At 41.0% G+C, this 21,028-nt stretch overlaps 1 protein-coding gene across 1 annotated transcript; it reads left to right on the top strand.

The window, feature by feature from the left end:
- Nucleotides 1-117: 117 nt before the first annotated feature.
- On the top strand, nucleotides 118-13,983 carry LOC145438245 (NAD-dependent malic enzyme, mitochondrial-like). Its single transcript, XM_080315630.1, has 14 exons — nucleotides 118-416; nucleotides 489-622; nucleotides 1,080-1,229; nucleotides 1,751-1,988; nucleotides 2,983-3,072; nucleotides 3,984-4,107; nucleotides 4,176-4,273; nucleotides 7,604-7,700; nucleotides 7,760-7,888; nucleotides 9,295-9,437; nucleotides 11,625-11,727; nucleotides 11,788-11,858; nucleotides 12,697-12,795; nucleotides 13,328-13,983. Exons 1-14 carry the CDS (start codon nucleotides 219-221, stop codon nucleotides 13,496-13,498), a joined length of 1,845 nt encoding a protein of 614 aa, XP_080171756.1. The 5' UTR covers nucleotides 118-218; the 3' UTR covers nucleotides 13,499-13,983.
- Nucleotides 13,984-21,028: the final 7,045 nt, after the last annotated feature.

Below are 21,028 nucleotides of genomic sequence, written 5' to 3'. Positions count from 1 at the left end.
TGAATTCGCAACTGCTTGCGCTTGACAGGGAGTGTTTTTGTACTTATGACAGTGTTTCACTTCCATGGTCCACCTCCATTACACGGTCTGATGCATTCAGCCGAAACATAGCCGGCTTGTTGTTGTGGTTTCGCTGACACAGCTGGGGATTATCGCGAGTTCAATACGGTGGCGATATCTCTTTTCCAGGTGCTTAGTGCTCAGTCAATACGGCGTTTATGTCGTCGTGGGCGTTCCTAACTCAATTCCGTGGAATCAGAAGATTAAAAATTTTCGCTTATGGAAACCATGAAACTTCCCAGTTACATGGAATTCGTTCGTTATCAACTGCCGCCGTAAGCAAAAGCTATGTGCAAGGCGTACATACCAGAGAGCTGGGCGGAAAGCAACTTCTCCTCGATCCACATACCAATAAGGTAGGTGTATAGTTCATCGCTCCACATACGTATGTGTGCTTGGTGGTGAGGCTTGTGCTCATTTTCATGCAGGGGACAGCTTTTACTCTGAAAGAACGGCAGATTTTAGGCATGCACGGCTTGCTTCCACCGATAATTCTTGATCAAGATCGTCAATTACAAAGAATCCAACGTGCTTACGATCATCTTCAAACAGATCTTGAAAGGTATCTGTATATTTTATATTAATTAATCGGCTTTTTGCATGCATGCATGCAGGAATAATTGCTTAATAATTGTACCGAGTGAATCTTGAACGGTATCGAAATATTTTGCATAAATTGATTGACTGTTGAATGCATTTATGTTTATGCTATACCCGATTCAATTCCACATTCCTTGGAATTGAATTAAAGTAGTTTCATGATCTTAACCCCCTCCGTTAGCCTAAGGCTAATAGCATCATATTTGATCAAAGAAGTGCAAGATTATTAAGCATACATTGTATCCAGTCCAATGAAATACTGTTGTGTTGAATCAAACTTTGCAGCAGTAGTTATATGGTACCAAAAATGATAATATCAGTCGATATGATTACTAATTATTCTGATACCAATCAATGAAGAAACTTTTATATTTCCTTTACCGGTTTCGATACAATTTTAAATGCTATCCTCCATTCAGATACTCCTTCCTTACTGATCTGCATGAGAGGAACGAAAAGCTGTTTTTCCGAATGATACGTAATGATATCGAAAGCATCATGCCAATCGTGTACACACCCACCGTTGGATTAGCTTGTATGCAGTATGGAAATATCTTCCGCCGTCCCAGGTATGTGTGGTTATTAGTAAGAAGACTATTTCTGAATCCAGATTCAGTTAAAATCAAGTGTGATTAGGTCTAATTTTAGATTTAGTTTCTGGATTCTATATAAAACTGCCCCTTCTTGATATCTATCAATCGTAATGGGACACATCCTAGATTTGGATTTGACCATATTAGTGGCCTGTAAAATTTCGATCCAGATCCCAAATCTTGTTAAAAACCAGTGATACGAAGCCTGGTACCAACTTAAATTAATACATTGGAGTCTTCAAACTCTTCAATCAGGATTTAATTTGATGAATGCCAATTTGTGAGGGTTCTATTGTAATTCATTTTTACAATTACATATTTAAACTCAGAAAAGCCTTCGAGAATTACTTCTAGTTTATGCTTATCTACTTGTGTGCAAACTATCTCTTGTAAATATATAATGTTTGTGAAGTAAATTGTAGCTTGTATAAAATCTGACATTTTCCTATGTAAATCAACAGTAGATTTCATGATGCTATTTATTTTTTTCGTTCTAGAGGCATGTTTATCACAATCCATGACCGTGGCTATGTTGCCGAGATTTTAAGCAACTGGCCGGCGAAAGATATTCGCGCAGTAGTCGTAACGGACGGCCAGCGTATTCTCGGTCTCGGCGATCTGGGCAGTTACGGCATGGGCATACCGTGCGGGAAGCTAGCACTGTACACGGCGTGTGGAGGAATACCTCCCAATCAATGTCTGCCGGTTTGCATCGATGTGGGGACAGATAATGAGGTAATTGTGGATTTGATAGCTTGAGTGGTTATTGTACTCTTGCCGTTATTAGCACTAATAACTTTGCATCCCTTCATTGTTAAATATGTAACGCCTCGTGTTGTGTGGAATCAGTTGACACATATTTAAATTTCAATGTTTACTTACGATTTTAATGGCTCCTGAGTGTTTGCTTTCCCCTATGAGATCTCAGTGATTTGGTCCTAGTTAACAACTTGTTTGCCTGAGAAGTTGCCTGAGAAGCTTGATTAGTATACTGTATATCATGACAGGAACATAGTCGAATTTCCAAATGTTTCAATAACTCGACATGAGTTGTTAGGATGACCTGAATGTGTCTGGAATTTTTTTTAAATCTCAATTCCAAAATGTAGTTGGATGGTTGTCCAATGTCCATTGTTTAGAGAAATAAAACTTGAAATTACTATATTAATTTATGAGTTTGGAACTTATTTGGTACGGTATCGTGATAAAGTGTCCATGGTCTACTTTGGGCGTGCATCACAATGGTGCTAGTGTTGCACGAAAGTTCACGTTAAAAAGTAGCCTGCGACTTGTTTCTGACAAGTTAAATCTGATAGCAATTGAGACTGTGAAACAAATTTCGTTAGATTCCGACAGTGCAATTAAGCGGCGCTTGGCAGTATAATACAGTCTATAGCGAGCACCAATGTCGCATTTTTTGAAGGGACACCGACCAATCAAAATCAAGTTATGGGTCTTCGACAGGACTTCGCCAGCTTTGCCTTGCGGAAACTCAACAGAACTACCGGCACATATAAATATCTAGTATCAAAAAGGGTGCAATGAGTGAAGTTTCTAACTTTTAATTTGAGTCGCATACGATGCATTTGTCTTAACGAAATTAAATTTGGGGTTAATTTTGATTTTTGAAAATTCACTGGTCCGCAACAATTGTTTTGAAGTATTACCAGTCTGCGAGGTCAAAAACGTTGAAAACCACTGGTTTGGAGAAATTACGATTTGCGTTTAGAATTTGCTTGAAGATCCGTTTTACATCGGGCTGCCACACCGACGAGTGACTGGACAACACTATGACGATTTGATCGATGAATTTATGCAGGTATATTGCCATGTTTAGAAATCTACTTGTCTGCTGTACACTCCATATGCCGTGAAGATGACTAAATGAATCTGGTAGGTTTTATTGTGTAAGAGTGAAAGCATTTGGACAGCAATTTAGAACACAAAACAGCCTTCAGCGTCATGTCGGTTTGTTCTCAGTTTCTGCGTTGTAGATTTATTAGGGTTGTTCAAAAATAAAAACTGTTAGGTTGGCTATGAAACGCTGCACACCTGAATTAGTGTCTTGTTTAAAAAGAGATTTATCGTCAAACAGTGCTATGTCTGTTAGATTTGTTCTTACAGTTTGTAAAAGGTAATATTTACGGTGGAACTTTGAGTTGGAATTGAGCCAAATTTGCTATGCAGTTTTTTTAGACTACAAACACTTTCATGGGATAGCTGGTAAAATTTGAAGAAAAAAAATTCGTTTTTAATACATCTAAAATTTTCTCCTCTTATAGTAATGCTACTATTGGTTGGAATTAGCCAAGTTTGTGCAGCGTTTTTTAGACATCCTAACAATCTTATCAAGCAGCCTGTAAAATGACATCAGGGATCAAGCTGTTCCTCGTATGTGTATTTATAATATGAATCAAATAGTTGCATTTTCGTGTATAAAATTTTGATTGTGTTTGTGTACCGTTACTGACATCTGCCTATTTATACAATCTGGTAACTAACAAGCTTTCACAGCCCATTTGTTCAGGCTTGCAACTGGTACTGGAATGGATTGTGCTCGCCATTTTCAAAACTAGGACACTTTATTAATGACCAGATATAAATTGGCGTGTCCTGGCTCATTTTACAGCACGGCACTGCAATCCGTGGGTGTTTTTTCGGATTCTGCAATTCAATCTTATTAATTCTGTGAAGCTCATCCGTGAAACTGTTGTTCATTACATTTCGAAGGCCGTAACGGACGTTTTCGGACGCAACGTGCTGATTCAGTTTGAAGATTTCGGAAATCACAACGCGTTCAGATTTTTACGAAAGTACCGTTCCCAGTACTGCACGTTTAACGACGACATACAAGGTGGGATTGACTCGCGATGAATAATTGATTTCCGTAGGGAATATAAGGACACTGACAATCATATTTAGGGACTGCATCTGTAGCTGTCGGCGGTCTGATGACGGCGGAGAAAATTGTCGGCAAGGACATCAAAGATATGAAATTTCTATTCGCCGGGGCTGGCGAGGTAGGTTGTGCTTCAAGTAGTAAACAAAATTATACCCTCTATATGCTAATATTTCTAAAAAGAGCATTTACAGTATTTTAACACTTTAGCTGCCAAGAAGGCCTCTTATGGAAATTGCCAGCAAATGCCAGCAAACAATCAATTTTCGAATAGTTGGAAATTTGACTGGAATCTGGCATGCTGATAACCAATGTTCCTTCTCATTTTTGACGAGTCTGTGCACACTAACCAACTCACTGCGCAGACCCTTGGACAGCAGTGCGTAACGACTAAAAAAAGGTCATCACTTCTTAGATTTTCTGTGCACATAGACCGTGTCAGCTTAGAGGGAACATTGCTGATAACTGTTCTTGTGCGTCTGATGCCGTTTATATTTCAACATCAAGAAATTATAAAAATAATGCAATTTTATGCTGCTCATTTCATGAAAAGCCACCTAGTGGTCAAACCAAAACAAGTTTATCTATTGTATACAGATGTGATTTTAAAAAAGCCTATTGAGTAGTCTTCGAACGCAGCCGTTATTTGTAGTCAGAACCAATATCCTGAAAAATATCCTAAATGTAGAATCACTTGCACTTGAGGGGATTCTGTAAAATCGTAAATTTAGGATTGGTGGTACCTGTAGTGAAAGTGTTGGTGCATGTGAGAATAATCTTCTTGCACCTCATTCATACGTTTTGTCTTCTAATGCAACAGAAGCAACTGAATAAAATACCACACCAATTGAAACTTCACTACCCTGCCTTGTTTTTGAACACTTTGGCTGTATTTTAATTCTATGGTTCCTTGTGGTAGTTAGCATTTGATGTGAGGCAGCCTTCTGCCACAATTAGCCTACATATAGGGTGATGTTCACGGTACTTGAGGGTTGAGTGGTATCGCAACTGATACGACTCAGACTAAACACATCAACACCAGAATTTATTCGAATTGATCAGTGTTTGTGAATGTTTTTTAACAATACACTGAGCCACATAATAGTGTTGGAAGTGGCCTGCTTGCACGTGTTCTATTGCAAAGTATCTTAAACAGAGTCTGATTGATTCGTGCAGCTCAGTTAATGTGGTTATTTGGAGCTGTCAATAAAACTGATTTCCCCAAAGAGTATATGGGAAGTATCTGCGATGGGAATACTCTTGTTGGTTCACTTCAAATCATCTGATTTGATATTGGAGAGACCTGTTTTGATTTTTTATGTTTAACTTGAATATATGTGGCATTCAATTCAATTTATCGGTAAAATTTCATCATTTCGAAACACCGCAAGGGCGCAAGACTACGATACAATGAAAGATAGAAAGGTGTCGAAACGACTTGGAGTAGTCTTCGAAATCAGACACCCACCTGACGTAGACGATGTAAAATGGGCGGCATGCACACTCAATGAAAAGTAAAAGAAGATGATACAAAAGGATAGGTAAAAAACAAGGTGGCATACGTTGGAAGGCGAGATCGATATGTCAGGTCGTGGTCCGGTAAACTAGAGCAGTGCTCTTCAACCGGGGTTTTCGAACACCCTAGGGTGTACCAAAAATTTAAAAGGGTGTACCACTCACATGGGGTGTACCAGATCCGAATTAAAATGGACCGATGACTATATAGGTATCACAATAAACAGGCAATTGTATGCTTCAGAACATCAATATGTGGACCGGGAGTGCATTATCGAAAAATATTTTCATATCAGCGGTACGAGTTTGTAAGCTATATTCCTTTTGGTGTATCATAAGCATACGTTTTTGCACATAACTTAAATGTTCGTATGGACTTTTTGATTCCTTTTGGAGTAGAAAAGGATGGAAATGACATGTGTTCCGCCTGCAATATCAGTCTATAATGATCCTTGACGAAACCACTGCGACGGTTCAGAAATATTGAAACTGTACATTCTGTGAGTTCCTTATAAATAGCGCAGTGTACATCATTACAGGGGCGTAGTCAGGGTGTCTCGAGGGGGTCTAGTTTGAGAACCACTGTGCTAGCAGGTGGTCCGAATCCTCGAGCCCTGATTAGTATTTAACATTTCAAATACGTTGCAGCATTGTTCATCCTTATTTCAACAGGCCAGCACCTGCAGACATACAGTCGCATTTATGCAAAATATATTAATTATATTAGAGCGTGTTTTGACGTCCGTTAATATGGAATTTGAATTAACGAATAGGTTCTCAAATCTGTGAGAGATTTTAAACTTGAAAATTTTATTCAGGCTTGCGCGATTCAGGGGACCAGGATTTTTCGTATTTTATATATAGTGTAATCTGAGTCCCACCGAACAAATGCAAACCGTAAAGGAAAATGATGCATTCCATAAAGAAATACCAAAACGAATTCGAATGCGTGTATGCCTATTGCCTACACCCCCTCCATCCGCTCCATCGCTTAATCATTCACGTGTGCCAAGAATGGATAAATAGTTGACAGTAATATATGAAACCATACCCATATTACAGACGAAATGAGTTTCCACATGTAAAGGTTTTTTTTTGTATTTTCTCTCTCTGCCCAGGTAATTAGATTTACTTTACGATTTACAATCAAAATGAAATTTTTTAGAAAATGTAGGGCCCGTAAATAAAAATAATTCGGGCGGGCCCCTTGGTTCCCTCGAGGTTTTCAGTCAGCACAAGGGCGGTCCTTTTTTTACCAATGTTTTTTTGTCACCGATCATTCTGGCACACTTCTAGGATCGCATTTTGTTACATTGCCTAATACTTCATATGTCTTGGAGCGTAGTGGTGCGGTAACGACCGACACCGAAATGCTCATTGCTATTAATCTTGCATATTTTTTCTTGGGGAAGGCTATTCAATAATCAAGAAATTTGGCATTAAATTGAGCGTAGGACGAAAAAATAGAATGAAGTTAAACAAATTTTCAAAAATATACTCGGTAATTTATGTTTATTCAAGAAATAATATTGAGACCCCTTCGAGCTCGCCCCCCCCCCCCCCAATCGACGGGTTTAGGGTGCGGAAGTTAGAGTCCTGATTATATGACGTCCAGATGGGACATTACGACTCTACGTCGGAATACGGTAGTATGCTATGTAAGGAATCGAAGCACGGCCGTGAATAACAAGGAGGTTGAACACCCCTGGTCTAGGCTTACTATACGGAATCATTGAGTTATCCGGTCAGGGGTGTACCAGTTTCAAGTAAACCTTGAAAGGGTGTACCACGACGAAAAAGGTTGAAGAGCACTGAACTAGAGGACTAACTAGTAGGACCAAAAAGGATTCGAATCGATGATTTATATCGTTTATCCATACGCGACTTGCTTTGTTTTAGCATGTACCGTGTACTTGACATTACTTTACTCTCTCAGGCCGCCCTCGGAATTGCAAATCTGCTAACGAGACATATGTGGGAATCCGGCGTCCCACGTCAAGAGACGTACAAAAATATCTTCCTTTTCAATAAAGGTGCGCCGATTTCCGTCAGACTGCTTTGCAGATCTTTATTCCCGTGTTTTTATCCCCAGACGGATTGCTGGTGCAAGACGAATCCGTTCAGTTGGAAAGTCCGGAACAGGCAGACTACGCTCACGAACATGAACCTATTACCGACCTGCATGAAGCCGTCAAAAAGATAAAGCCGGACGCGTTGATAGGTGCGTGTATTATTACGGTATATTAATTAGAGCGAAAGCTGTATCTACTTTGAAATATCAGTATCAGCCAACTCTGGTCGATATGTATCGGCCTGCTCTATTATGCCATCACTTGGTCTCGCAAAATCGAATACTTTATTGGTATTTCGTCTATCAGTCCTGATACTTGGAAAATAGGGCCGGAAACTGGTAATAATTGGGAAAATTGCTACATTATGAATGCGAGCCATTCTATATCAATCGAGCAGAGTTGAAAAAAGTGGGTTGAACCTGATTGAATTAAAAACTGGACAGTGAACAGTGAAGTGGTGATGACTTGGACTCGATGGTGAACTGAAAATGACTCGAGTCAAAAGTATAAAAGTGAGGTTGACTTGTGACTCGGAACCTTGCGACTTGGTTACAACCCTGCTTCAAGTCGTGTGGAATATTTGTGTACCACTGAGTATTAAGTTCTAACTAAGAGGATCTTGAATTTTCCAAATACTTACGTTTTATGCTCCATAAGGTGAATATTGCACTTTTTTATGTACCGGTAAGTCTGTACAATCTTAAAATAGTACATACGAGTCATCTGTTTGGTTTGCTTATTCGAATTTTCATGCCGGTGATGTCATATTTGATGATACGATTGTTTACATACAATGTTGTTTTCAGTTCTCCCCTAGTTGCTGACGATTGCCCCTGACGAGTGTCAGCCAGGTATATGTCAATATGGATATATTATTCAATCGTCTATTGAAGTTTTGTACCTCCGAGAGTCTTCTTTTATATATATTTAGAAACAATTTCAAGTTTGCTCACAGTAATATGTCATTGCGATTTGAGACAATGCTACAAGTCGATCACTACTGTTCAGAAATGCAGTTGCCGTGGAAGTGGGTAGCCTTTTGCTGCCTGTATTGAATGATATGCTACCTCTTATCAAGGTGCCAAGAAAGTATCTTAGCAACAGTTTCATTCATAGCATAGTAGGAGCATATTAATTCGGTACTCGAAAAAAGTGACTCTCACTACCGTACTAGACTTTATCAGTACTCTAGTTATCGCTGCTACCATTCTTCTATACCGGTGGGTTAATTTCCCAGGACTGTAGGAGTTTACCTCTTGGCCACAACTATGAAAAGTTGTGTTTCACGAATTACTAGTACGTCTGTTGGACTGGAAACGCTAGTGTCCTACTTAACTTCGATTGTGAATAAATGGAGTTAAAGGGATGGTAATGCTTTCGATATATGCCGCATTTTGATATCGGTAAAAAATGAGGGCTATGTGCAAAAATACTCCATATGTATCTTCTCAGAATTACGATATTGGTTGGGCACCTATCATAATAACTTGTGCCACCGGCCGTGCATTAGAACGTGTGAGTAAACCTCATTGCCTCAATGCCGATCTACTCACAGGTGTTGCGGGCGCTGGAAGGTTGTTCAGCAAAGAAATCCTGGAGACAATGGCCGAAATCAACGAACGGCCCATCGTTTTCGCTCTCAGCAATCCGACCGACAAGGCTGAATGTTCAGCGGAAGACGCTTATCGCTTTACTGATGTGAGGAATTTTCCGATTTAAATTATATCGACCGGGGATTCTTAACCTTTACTAACCCGAAGAACACTTGCGATAATCTTCAAGCCTTCGCATAACCCCCACAATACCACAATACACATCTAATACATTACGGTACTATATATTAGGCCTACTTGTGCACAAAATGAACTGTGCATCAACAGAGTGTTGCTGATGTAGATATAGACTGATATCTATCCGGCTACCTGGCTGTTTTGATAAGTTGGTTGACATGTACGATGTACTGATTACGTTTCTGTAAATAATCGTTGTGTACCTAGTCGATACTTCTTTAGGGAATGACTGAATTTATGTTTACACTGATTGCTTTGCAGCCAGTGAAGTCTCTTGTTATTCTATGCTACTCTCTTGGGATCACCATAATATCGTACTGGTTTCACGAATTTTGTAGCGGTTTCCAATATACTGGAAGCTGGAACAAATCTTGCACTTGTTTCGAGACGTGACAGTTTGCATACGAGCAGAAATGTAAATTTTCACTCAATTGATAATAGAAGTGGTGATTTCCAAGAGATATCGAAACTACTTCGGGTGGAATTAGAAATGAGTAGATCACGTAGATGGTTTAAAAATGTAGGTTTGGGTGCGGGGTCACATGCAGTCAATCGTAGGCAGGCACTGTCGAAATTGCATGGTTTATCTGTGCAACTAACGCAAAATGACTAATGGCAATATATATAGGTGCAGTTTTCAAAATTATGTTCAGTTACGGTAAAACAGGGCCTACAGTTATTCTGGAAGTAATCTAAAAACATAACCACTTGCGTTAATGAAGGTAAGCAATCAATAATTGAGTACACTGAAGAATTTGGAAGTGCTTAGTTACTGATCAACTCTTTTTGTTTGTGGTTCGAATGGTATTTTTCTGGCCAACTCTTGGTTCCCATCTGTCTAGGTCAGTGGTTCTTCTCCTTTTTCCTGCGGCCGCCCCCCTTCGAAAATTGCCTGGTTCTGGCAATTCCGGTCGGTGTTTCTGTTTCTGTTAGCTTGAATATTGCCCGAGGACCATTCGAGTAATTAACGCTATAATAATTGTATGTGCTATATTCAGGATCAGATCACGATTGTTATAACAACCATCGGGTACGGGCTCATACCATCTGGTCGATTAACTTTAACATGAATGTATTCCAAACAAAGCAATCCATATTATATAACGTAAGGTTGCGGGTCACAACACTAAACACTTTCATCCTTTATGATACGAGGAAGAAATATTCTGAAGATTTAATTTTGCAGGGCCCCAATACAATTGTATTCAGTTTAACATTTTGACCAAAATCTTCAAAGAATCTTTGATACCGTATACAAAGGGCTGTCACTCTGTTCGCTGCGGATAAAATACCTAGTTCGAAACAATTGGTGAAAAATAATGAGATAGTTTGATGGTAGTATTTTAACAGGGAATTGGCGATCTTAAAGTGCGCGCAATCAATTTTAAATAAATTATAATAAACCACTGCGTGCGTCGAAACATGTCGCAAACACTTCTGGAGGCACGACGAAAAATTTAGAGAGTTGACAATTTTTGTCGAATGTTAATATGCAATGAGAACTGTTATATATAGAACTGTTGTTCTACTTTATAGCCTACTCATATATCCCTACTGTGACGACATTTTTCTTCAGTGTCCCTCTGAGCCCAGTGCCCTCCATATCGCTTGGGTCTAGGTAGTTTAGAGTCTGCCAATCACTGCTGTTAACAATTGAACGGACAAATCCCGAGTCCTTATGTCCGTCAAAAGTGTACAAAACTATCGGAAGTAGGCTCAGAGTTATTGACTCCACTCGAGTCGATATAAGAAATGTTGATACAGAAAGTTAAAGTTGAATTCGTCAACTATTGAGGGAAAAAATGTGTTAGTTTTATGTAATAGAAAAAAACAAAGAAATCATTCCAAATTAAATACGGTATACTGTATATAATAAATCATACAGAAAGCAATGATACTTATCACTTTACAGCAATGATAAATAGGGGACAATATATTATATAGTTCTGATGAGCTATAATTAATGTATTGCCATTCCAGCCAACATTTCCTTTATAAATTCTTATATGTAGCCTGCCTTTGGGTGCTGTCGTGCTTTAGATGCACCATTATGATATATTCAAGTCACGATGTAAACTTCCATATCTATTTTCAGGGACGCTGCATATTTGCTAGCGGGAGTCCGTTTCCTACCGTCACATTGGAAGACGGCAGGACATTCAGCCCGGGACAAGGGAACAATGTCTACATATTTCCAGGTACCATTTGAATTTCAGTGTAGAAAGAGTGGAGACTATGAAAATTTCTTTCCGTTTCAGGAGTTGCTTTGGGTGTGATATCCTGTCATGTGAAGCACATTCCCGATCAGATATTCTTGATAGCTGCCAAGGCAAGTGTACTTCATATTAACGCGCTATCTGCTGGTAGTACCGATGTAGGGTATTTCAAATTCTGTTAGATTTTATGATCAGACTTTGCCTGACTGTACTCATGGGTTGGCTGGTAGAGCTATTTCTTTGGATGTGTCCATGTCATGACTGAATTATATTTGGCCTAGGAATAGTGTATGTAAGGAACATAGATCTGTAGAATGCATGGTCATTGGTCAATTGGTCAGTAACTTTATTCAATCATTGGCACTCGGTTCATTTTCGATTCATAACTTGATAAACTTGGATACTGTTTCATCAGTATCTGTGTATAAAGACACTCACCATTGCTCCTGTTCCTGTCGATTATATTCACTTCTACTTTACAATTTTTATGAAAAATTTCTGGCTTTTTACACTGCAAATTTTGTAAAGAAGAAAGTAGTTTTGGGACAAGTCTGCATCACTGTTGTGAGTGAAACTGTAACAAGTCGTCAAAATAACCCCTTTATCGCTGCCGGGTCACCGGAGATATATTTGTAGTGTCATTAGCCATTTTGCGTTTGTCGCGACGATGCATTCTGCAATTTTGGAAGTTGCTAATGCCAATTAGCTGCTAAAAGTATGCGACCCCACGACGGAATTTACTTTTAGAAACTTATTGAGTAAGGTTAAGACCGGAGTTTTCTAGTTCACTACTCACGACATTACTCCTATTTCACTACCAACGCTGACTACTTTGACCGTCTCTGCAATCAAGTAAACCAATGCTACTGCCAATGAATAACTTGGTATTCGCCGAGGCATATCCGCAATTCACTCGTGGGGGGGTTCTCTTTCATTGTTGCTCTTGCTCAGACTCTGGCCAGTGAAATGACGGATGAGGAAATCGCACAAGGGCGAGTGTATCCTAACCTAAAACGCATCGAAGAAGTCTCTGTGAGCATCGCAGTAAAGGTGGGTGTGTTGATTTCAATAATTGCATTGTCCTGATGGTGGTGGTGTACTGTATACTTTTCCAGTCATTACTGCTAACAAACAGACTTGGTCAGTAATGAAGTACTTGTGATTTTTCAGATTTTCTAAAATAGACGGCAGTTTTTGGGTATGTTTACGTCACATTATCAGCAAAATTGTTCTAAAAATTGGGTTTAATAGCCCTTGTAACACGTTAACTGGATATATTTCCGAAAAATGGAACCTACTTGTAGTATCATTTTTCATTTTGAGTTAGTCATTAAGATGCACCCTGCAATTTAAAATATAGCCGAGACGAATCTGATTAACTGCTAAACGTATGGAGCTTGCTGTAAAGTGCTTGCTGAAGCTACTTGTAATTGTCTAGAAATTTATGACAATACTTATATTTGAGTATGAACAGTGAACACTGATTAATTTGACCACCCTTGCTAACAAATACCTTTTATACCGTAATGGGAGTGTGGCAGCATTTATTTTTTGAATGAATTTATCCTTTTATGTTTGACAGATCGCCGCCTATGTCTATGCCCACGGATTGGCCGGCTTACAGCCCGAGCCGTTGGATAAGTATGAATTCATCCGTACGCAGATGTATAGTACCGACTACGAATCTTTGCTGCCCTCGACTTACAGTTGGCCTGAGCATATCATGAAACCCCAGGGAAAAGGGTGTGTTTAAGTTGTGTAACGCGATGTGTCTAATGTATCAAGCTATTTATTGCAAAGTTATTGTTTACAATATCGAACTCATATTGATCTATACTCAATTTTTCCGAGCTGTTCAAATTTTATCGTCTCGTGTTATATATATGGTTGATTCAAAGTGTCAAGGCAACTACTGCCCAAGTCAGCAATCTCGCGATGAAATTCAGTTTGTCTGTGCTCGACATATATTGCCAAATACCTTCAGATACTACACCTATAGTTTTATGTCTTTTCGAATTTTTTGTTGGCTGCTCGTGGGGGAAGATGTGCGAGATTATTTCTACTGCTTTTCAGCTCGACTGTGTTATGTTCTCTCTCGAATTTATCGGCGAGCTCCGATAACGGAGTTGTTTGAAGACTGTGTGTTGCTACTCTTGTTTTTGACGCATCTCTTAAAGTTCAATCGTTTCTCATTCTTTGGATCGAGCACTCCATGAAATATAAGCCGGGCTTTCGAGACAGCGTGTTCTTCCGTTGATTTTAGGACCACGAACTATTTGCGTGGCAGGTAGTGGAGATGTACAGAATCAGGGTATTAGATTCTAACCTGACAGGAATCCGACATGTTTTTGTTTGATACAGAAAAGGTTGTTGATGTTTTTGCGGTATATACGCCGACTCATGATACACATACGCACGATCTGCGCATATGCATACCATGAGTACATGATGTGCATATGCCGCCGGACAAGGAAGTGCAGATATAGTCTTTACGGCTTTCTAAGTCATGCACCACCCCTCCATGTTATCCCAATAATGCATGAGCGTCAAGCAGGGAAGCCATGGATACCATACCAGTGATACTGATCAGGTCTTTGGTCTGACCCGGCCGGGAATCGAACCCACGACCTACCGATCAAGAAGCCGGACGCTTCACCATTACGCTACGGCTACGGATGCGGATGTACAATTTTTGCCCGAGAGTCTGATCAGGACATGATTATAAATTTCCAGTGCGTGAAAATGACTTCGTTTGTATGACCAGTTGACCACCTATGGTCGATAGGCAAAACTTTGCTAGTGTGACGTCATATTGAAAGAAAATGTACCATAACTCATTTTAAAATCCGCTAGTGGGCGCTAAAGAGTGTCGGGAATTTGCTTGACAAAATTATGGTAACCCTAATCTAGGCTCCTCCTCGCAACCTCATCCGTGAAAGCGGTGTCTTATAAAAGCCTAAAAGTGGGTCGTGCGACAAGTCGGCAGCTACGGAATTAAAATGAAGAAGTTGGTCTGGTCCAACTTACCATAGTAGACGACAAAGACCATGAATACTACAAACAAATCGAATACCAACCATGCATAAATATAAATATATTCAATAAAAGTATCGTTTGAATGAAATTAGCTGGAGCTTCTCTCTAATAAATACTTACCCCTAAATTATTTCCTGACTTTATTAAAATGCTCATTCAACCGTGAAGGTTTGAGATTTGCATTTGTGAATCAACCTGTTCTAGGCGCATAACAAGTAACTTCTTACATATTCTTGTCAAATATGCCTAAATAGCGTATCATTTCACACTGCATGCCGTACCCCCATCTTTGCTGCTTCGTACCCGCATATGGTAAATGTACCCCTGGTCAATATATCCTGCTTTTCAATACCTTTTCAATTGCCTTCTAATAGATTCAAAAAAGACCTACTTGATCACCTTCTGTCGTTATACTACTAACACTGTTGCCCTACCTCGCCCAGACATTGCTTCATTGATCATTTGCTACCATCGTTTAATTTTTATTCCATTTTCCTTTTTTAACTAAACATTTTTTACAGCCAGACTGTTCAGAGTCAAGTGTACCTGTTTGATGCTGGTGTGATCAGACTAGATGACCTTCACGGTCTTATCGATCATTCCTATCTAATACCGAATACTGTGCGTGCATATTTTCTGTGCCACCATCACTGCCGTTTGTTATGTATTTTGGTTGGATGAAAATAAGGTCTCTCTCTCTCTCACTCCCTTCAAAGGATAAAGCAAACCACGCTGTCACGGGAACCAACTGTTTGTACCTGTAGTGGTACTGCAACCCCAATGGGACGCCGGCTCGATTGACCCGCTGCCAATTTTAAGTTTGAGACCCCTAGCCCAGAACATGTAAATGTGAGGCATGTCAATTGAATTAAAGTGACATAATATAATGAAAAAAGTTAAAGCGATGAATATGAAGTGACAGGTATATATTAGACCACGGTCCATGAACATGAGCAATCGCAAGCCCAGACTAGTACCACAGCGGCAAAACAGCAGATCAGCTGTGAGATATAGCGTAAGCGGTGTCTTAAAATGCCTAGAAGTTGGCATTGCTACAAGTCGGCAGATACGGAACCATAACAAAGAACATAGGCCTGGCGTAAATGACCATTGTAGCCGAAAAACACCATGAATGCCGCTAATACGTTTACATGATATACCTAAAAGTGGCATACTATGCATAGCACGAAACTTTTCATGTCGGATATGTCACTACAAGTCTCCTACAGGCGTGTTCGCCGCGCTAATTCGCGCGTTGTTCGGACTAGGCGGGCGATCAGACGACGGCGGCCGTGTCCTTATCGCGTTCAGAAGTTCGCGCCATTTTTTCGGAGTGCCGCCCGATTTCGCGGTTTGAACCCGCCTTTCCAAATCTCTCATCAAGTTTTCGCCGTGATATCCCGCCGGCGCTACCGACACCGCACGCTGCTCGTTATACAAAGCCCACGCGAACCGCGTAGGGTTCCGTGCGAACTCTGCTTCAATACCGCTTGCGAAGGCCTTCTCGAACGCGTCAAATGCCCTGTCGAAATTCTTCCTCGCAGCATAATATTTTCCCACGTGAACGAGACAAGTAGTGCCTAGTACTATTTTAGGGTTGGCGACCGCCATGTCGTAAAGATCGGCGGCTTCCTGATCTGCTTTGCCGAGCGGGTAATTGGTCAAGAGAGCCTGTCTTTTATGAACCTTCGTGTTGACTTTGATGAGGTATTTAGAAGCGCTCATGATCGTCCAAGCCGTTCCCGAAACAGACCGATACTTGCCATGCTCGTAATAACAAGAGCGGTCTTTTTTGATTTCGGAAACCATATCTCTCACGTCAAGAACCCGCTTATTGAAATCCTCGTCATTCTCTGGATCCTGGTTTATGGACAGCTTGTGGAGTTTGTTGTTGGCTCGCAAAATAAAGTGAAACAGGGACTTGGTACCGGTCTTTTCTGCCGCGACATCGCAAAGGTGAAAACCGAGATTCACCCACCACAGGCATTTCGCGATCATGGCTTCGCTTAGCAAGTCTCGCTTGTAGTTGTCTTGTCGCCCGCGTGAGTGTAGTATGGACGCCATGCGCTCTACGAGGTAGTATTTGGATAATACTTTCCAGTCTAGGATGGCTTCTGATTTGACAAGTTGCTCGTAATGCCTGTCAGACATCTCTCTTTTTTCCGAAAGTTCCTTCTCGACGTCATCCCATTTGATGAGGGATTTTGCGCCCGCCTTTGTCTTGAAACTTTCAAGGTCGGATGTCTTCAAAGGAAAATTCCGGGTATAATCATTGTAAAGCGCGCGATTCAATTCTGCGTTGCGCGCAGCGTCTAAAGCCTTTTCGAATACTTTACACGCAGTCTTCTTCTCGTCTTTGTTTTCTCCGTATCTGATAATACTTGAAGGATCGTCTACTTTCTTCCCTCGCAGTCTATCTAAGATGGACTTGATCGCGGTCTTGTGAACGTTGACAGCGACCACGTCCCATAAGTACTCCATCGCTTTTTCGAAGTACCCGTCTTCCTCGTTGTCTTCTCTCGCGCCGGGGTGTTGAGAAATGGCGAAACCGATCAGCTCATTGACTCTGCTTAGGGACAGAAAGATTTCGTAATCTCCAGTTCCGAGAGTTGGATTATCTCCAAGGCCGTGAAAGTATTCTGAGCATCGGAAAGCCACTTCGGAAATGTGATTCTTCAGCAGATACAGAATTCCGTAGGTTTTTCGCGTCCGATTATCTTTGTCTAGTATCGGAGACACGCTGAAGAGCACATCCTTCAATAGGTCCTTTACCTTATCTTTCGACTCTATGGAACTCTGCAATACCCTGAGAATGTCACCGTGTAAGCTGATCACGTCGCTTTCGTCGGTTTTGTCCCATCTGCAATCGACTCTTTTCTCCAATTTCCTTATCAAATGCGTGGTAACGGTCTCGGGATCCAACTGATTCTGTCCTTTCACACGTTGAAAGAACCTTTCGATAATCTGCCTCGGTATGTCGTTTTTGTGGAGGAAAGACATCATTTGCATGACCGTGAACTCGGTTTTTTCCACTTCGCTCATGTTGCTCGGATGGAGAAGTTTCATGATGATCTCGTACCGATGATTGCGGCCTAAATCCGGATGGCTTTTGAGCAATTCGTTTTCTTTGTCCACTAAAGAGGCGTCTCTTCCTAGCTTGTGGTAATATTCGCCGTAGGAAACCCGAAACTCGGCGCAGTAGCTTTTCGCTAAACGCAGGCCGAGTGGCGAATACGCAAGCTCTCGCGCGAGAGCACTGAGATCGTTTTTGGTGGACGTGATATCCTCCGATTCGAGGAAGTATTCGGCTTCCTTTTCAGTCAAACCCGAAACCTTGTACAACTTGTAACATTCCAAATCGTCTTGGCCTAATTTCGTAAATAAGATGTCTTCGTTCCGAGACGCTATAAGAAGTGTGACGTTATGCCATTCCGTCGAAACCGATTTCACGTATGATTGCAGAATGCCGATGTCGTCTGCGCATGCGTACCTAGACTGCTGGTCGTCCGCGTCTTCCAATTCGACCGCGAGCAAGATTTGGAACCTTTGATGTTCTATTTTCTGCCAGATATCTTTCATCCTTTGTATATCGTCCGGCATCTCAAGCGCCTCACTCATTGCGTTGTCCAAACCTGGCTCACTTGAGGCCTCTCCTAATTTCCTCGCAAAATATCTCCAGCTAGATTTCAGTTCTTCTTGACCTTGTCGGCATTGCACGTGCCACACTACGTAACCATTACCTTCCATTTCCTGACACGTATTTGCGACAATTTGCGATTTGCCAGACCCTGGCATGCCGTGAATGTGTACGACTTTGTTGGCCTCATTCCGAATCGCAGCGATTACTTCCGACATAGCTTCCGTTTTCGTGCAATCCTTCCGTGGCGGTACGAAACTCCTCAGCGGGTCCGGAGCCAAATCGAAGGTTCTGTGGGCCATTGTTTCTAACCTACTGTTGAATGCGCTTTTTGCGAATCGAAATCTGTCACATTAGAAACAAGCATCATTGTGGTAAGTGTCGCATATAGTATATAGGACTCACAATATTGAAAATAACAATTCTGGTTCCTAAGGTCGACCATGGAAACGGCATGTAAACCTGTTTCGCTCTCTCACTCTCTCTGCAAACTATGAGATAGATTGTGTTACCAAGCAATGAGCTGGTGCGAGAATTTCCATTTGCCTTCAACTCAAAGATACCGCATCAATAAAGCACCTGCTGTACTAGGATGATCCATGTATTGCAGGGGTGGCCAACCTTTTCGGCCAAAGAGTCACATGAGATTTACGAACCATTGCGCGGGTCACTTGAATATTGAGGACCTTTTATAGTCGTCCAATTAGAGCGAACCGGATTAGGTAACGTTGAAAGCAAGACTTATTACAACGCATCAAAATCGATGACAATTTTTTCATTGAAACCCAGTGTACGACTGTACAGTGTACGTACGTCGTACATGCATGTCATAGCCGCGCCAAGCGCGAAGATTTTTCAAAATTAATGAATGAATCCGGTCAATAATAATAGTACTTGCATATATTGCGAGTCGCCTCTGGGTACCGCTGGGGTTCATTTGGCAAGGACTGGATTATTTGAAGCCAGGCCATATAGATATCGAAGATTTCGGCGAACGTGCTTCTATCATTTTGGGCCTAGGTTTTATCGCCGACGATCTTTCTGTCCGTGTTGACATGAAGTCGCATTTTGGACGACACGTTCTCTCATAATTGCGAATATAGCTCGACTCATGCGGGTGCCAATACTAAACGCAAGTGGTCGAGTGAGAATAAATCGCGCGAAGTGCTAAGCCAAGTGTCAAGTCAAATAAATCTGCGACGAAATATTCTACTTCCATGGCCAGGTCATATACGAAGACCTACGAAAAATGTGGCTGGCTCCTGGCTACACGCCAATGCGTCGGAATTGATGTTTTAGTCACCATCATCCCTTATTTCGCTGTCAGGCTAATCAAATTTTTGGTTCGCCTTCCAAGTTAAAAAAAAATTACCTGGGTAATTGATCTTTTGATATTATAACTAGGGCAAGTTTTGGCAACTTTTGCAACTTTTTTTTACAGCCTCCGGCAGCTTCCTAAATACTCGTAAGATATGTAGAATGCTGTTTTAAGCTGTTTGAAGGAATCTTATAGTGCAACTTTTTGCAACATATTTTGCATATTTTTCATGGAACTTTTTCGATTTTTCATGAAAGTATTTTCGATTTTGGTGAAATACACGGCCAAATTCGACCTAAACACCGTAAATCAGCACCGAAGTAACGCTTTTACGGGTATTTCGGGAGCTGAGCCGGAAAATTGACCTTTTTTTAGTCAACCGAGCAAAATGAGGTCAAATGCATCTTCTGCAACTTTTTTCGAAGATAAATGAATAAACGCAACTTTCCACGGATTTAACTGCAACAAAAACTTGCCCTAATTATAACTAATTTCGAGAATTACCTCGCGGGCCACTCAAAACCAAGTCGCGGGTGGCGGGTCACGGGTTGGCCGCCCTGATGTAATGCAACGGGCTATAACACCAGCGCACTGATTACCCTAACCTGGTGCACTGACTACACTGCAACCGTCCTGTTCGTCAAACGCGACGCAATAAATCGATAGTATAGGAACTGTACCTATCAACAGTACGTAAACAAACTTGCACAGGTCGCCAACCACACATATGACGCAACCAAGGAATTATGGACTTGCTAAATCTGCAGAAATAAACAGTAGGCCAATATCAGCCGAATACGAAGGGTAGGCAACGGGGAATGATTCATTGTCATTGGCCAGGCCATCGATGTCAGTGGATCATAACCGGCGAGGGGGGTTGAAATAGAAATCACGTCGTTCTAAAATTACGATCTCCAACACAACGGAATTCGGGCATGTATTGTATATTGTATAGCATTTGTCGGTGGCATACGCTCAGTGAAAAGCCATCTTTACATTATTGAAGGCAAATCTCCCAACGAATTTGGAAAAAATAGGCGTGTCATGTTTACCGACGGTCAATAAGGAAGCGCAACCTATATAGATTAGTACGGAATGGTATCTGCAGATTCAGTCGCTCACTTTAGCTGGTATTGCTGTTTGTTGACAATCTCGTTTTGATACCTGCGCATTCAAACAAGCGTGACGACTTGATCGATACTGCTTTGTCATTCTTTCGACAGCAAACGGCTAACGGCAGGTCACGTTATCTGGTAGGGTTTCTAGATTCAAATAGGAAGCTTGAACGAAAT

Source organism: Botryllus schlosseri, chromosome 4 (assembly GCF_051294905.1).
Source record: "Botryllus schlosseri isolate E-star chromosome 4, Bs_hap1, whole genome shotgun sequence".
Lineage (NCBI taxonomy): Eukaryota > Metazoa > Chordata > Ascidiacea > Stolidobranchia > Styelidae > Botryllus > Botryllus schlosseri.
The sequence above is the reverse complement of the archived record's forward strand: the minus strand, read 5'-3'. Positions and strand labels throughout refer to the sequence as shown.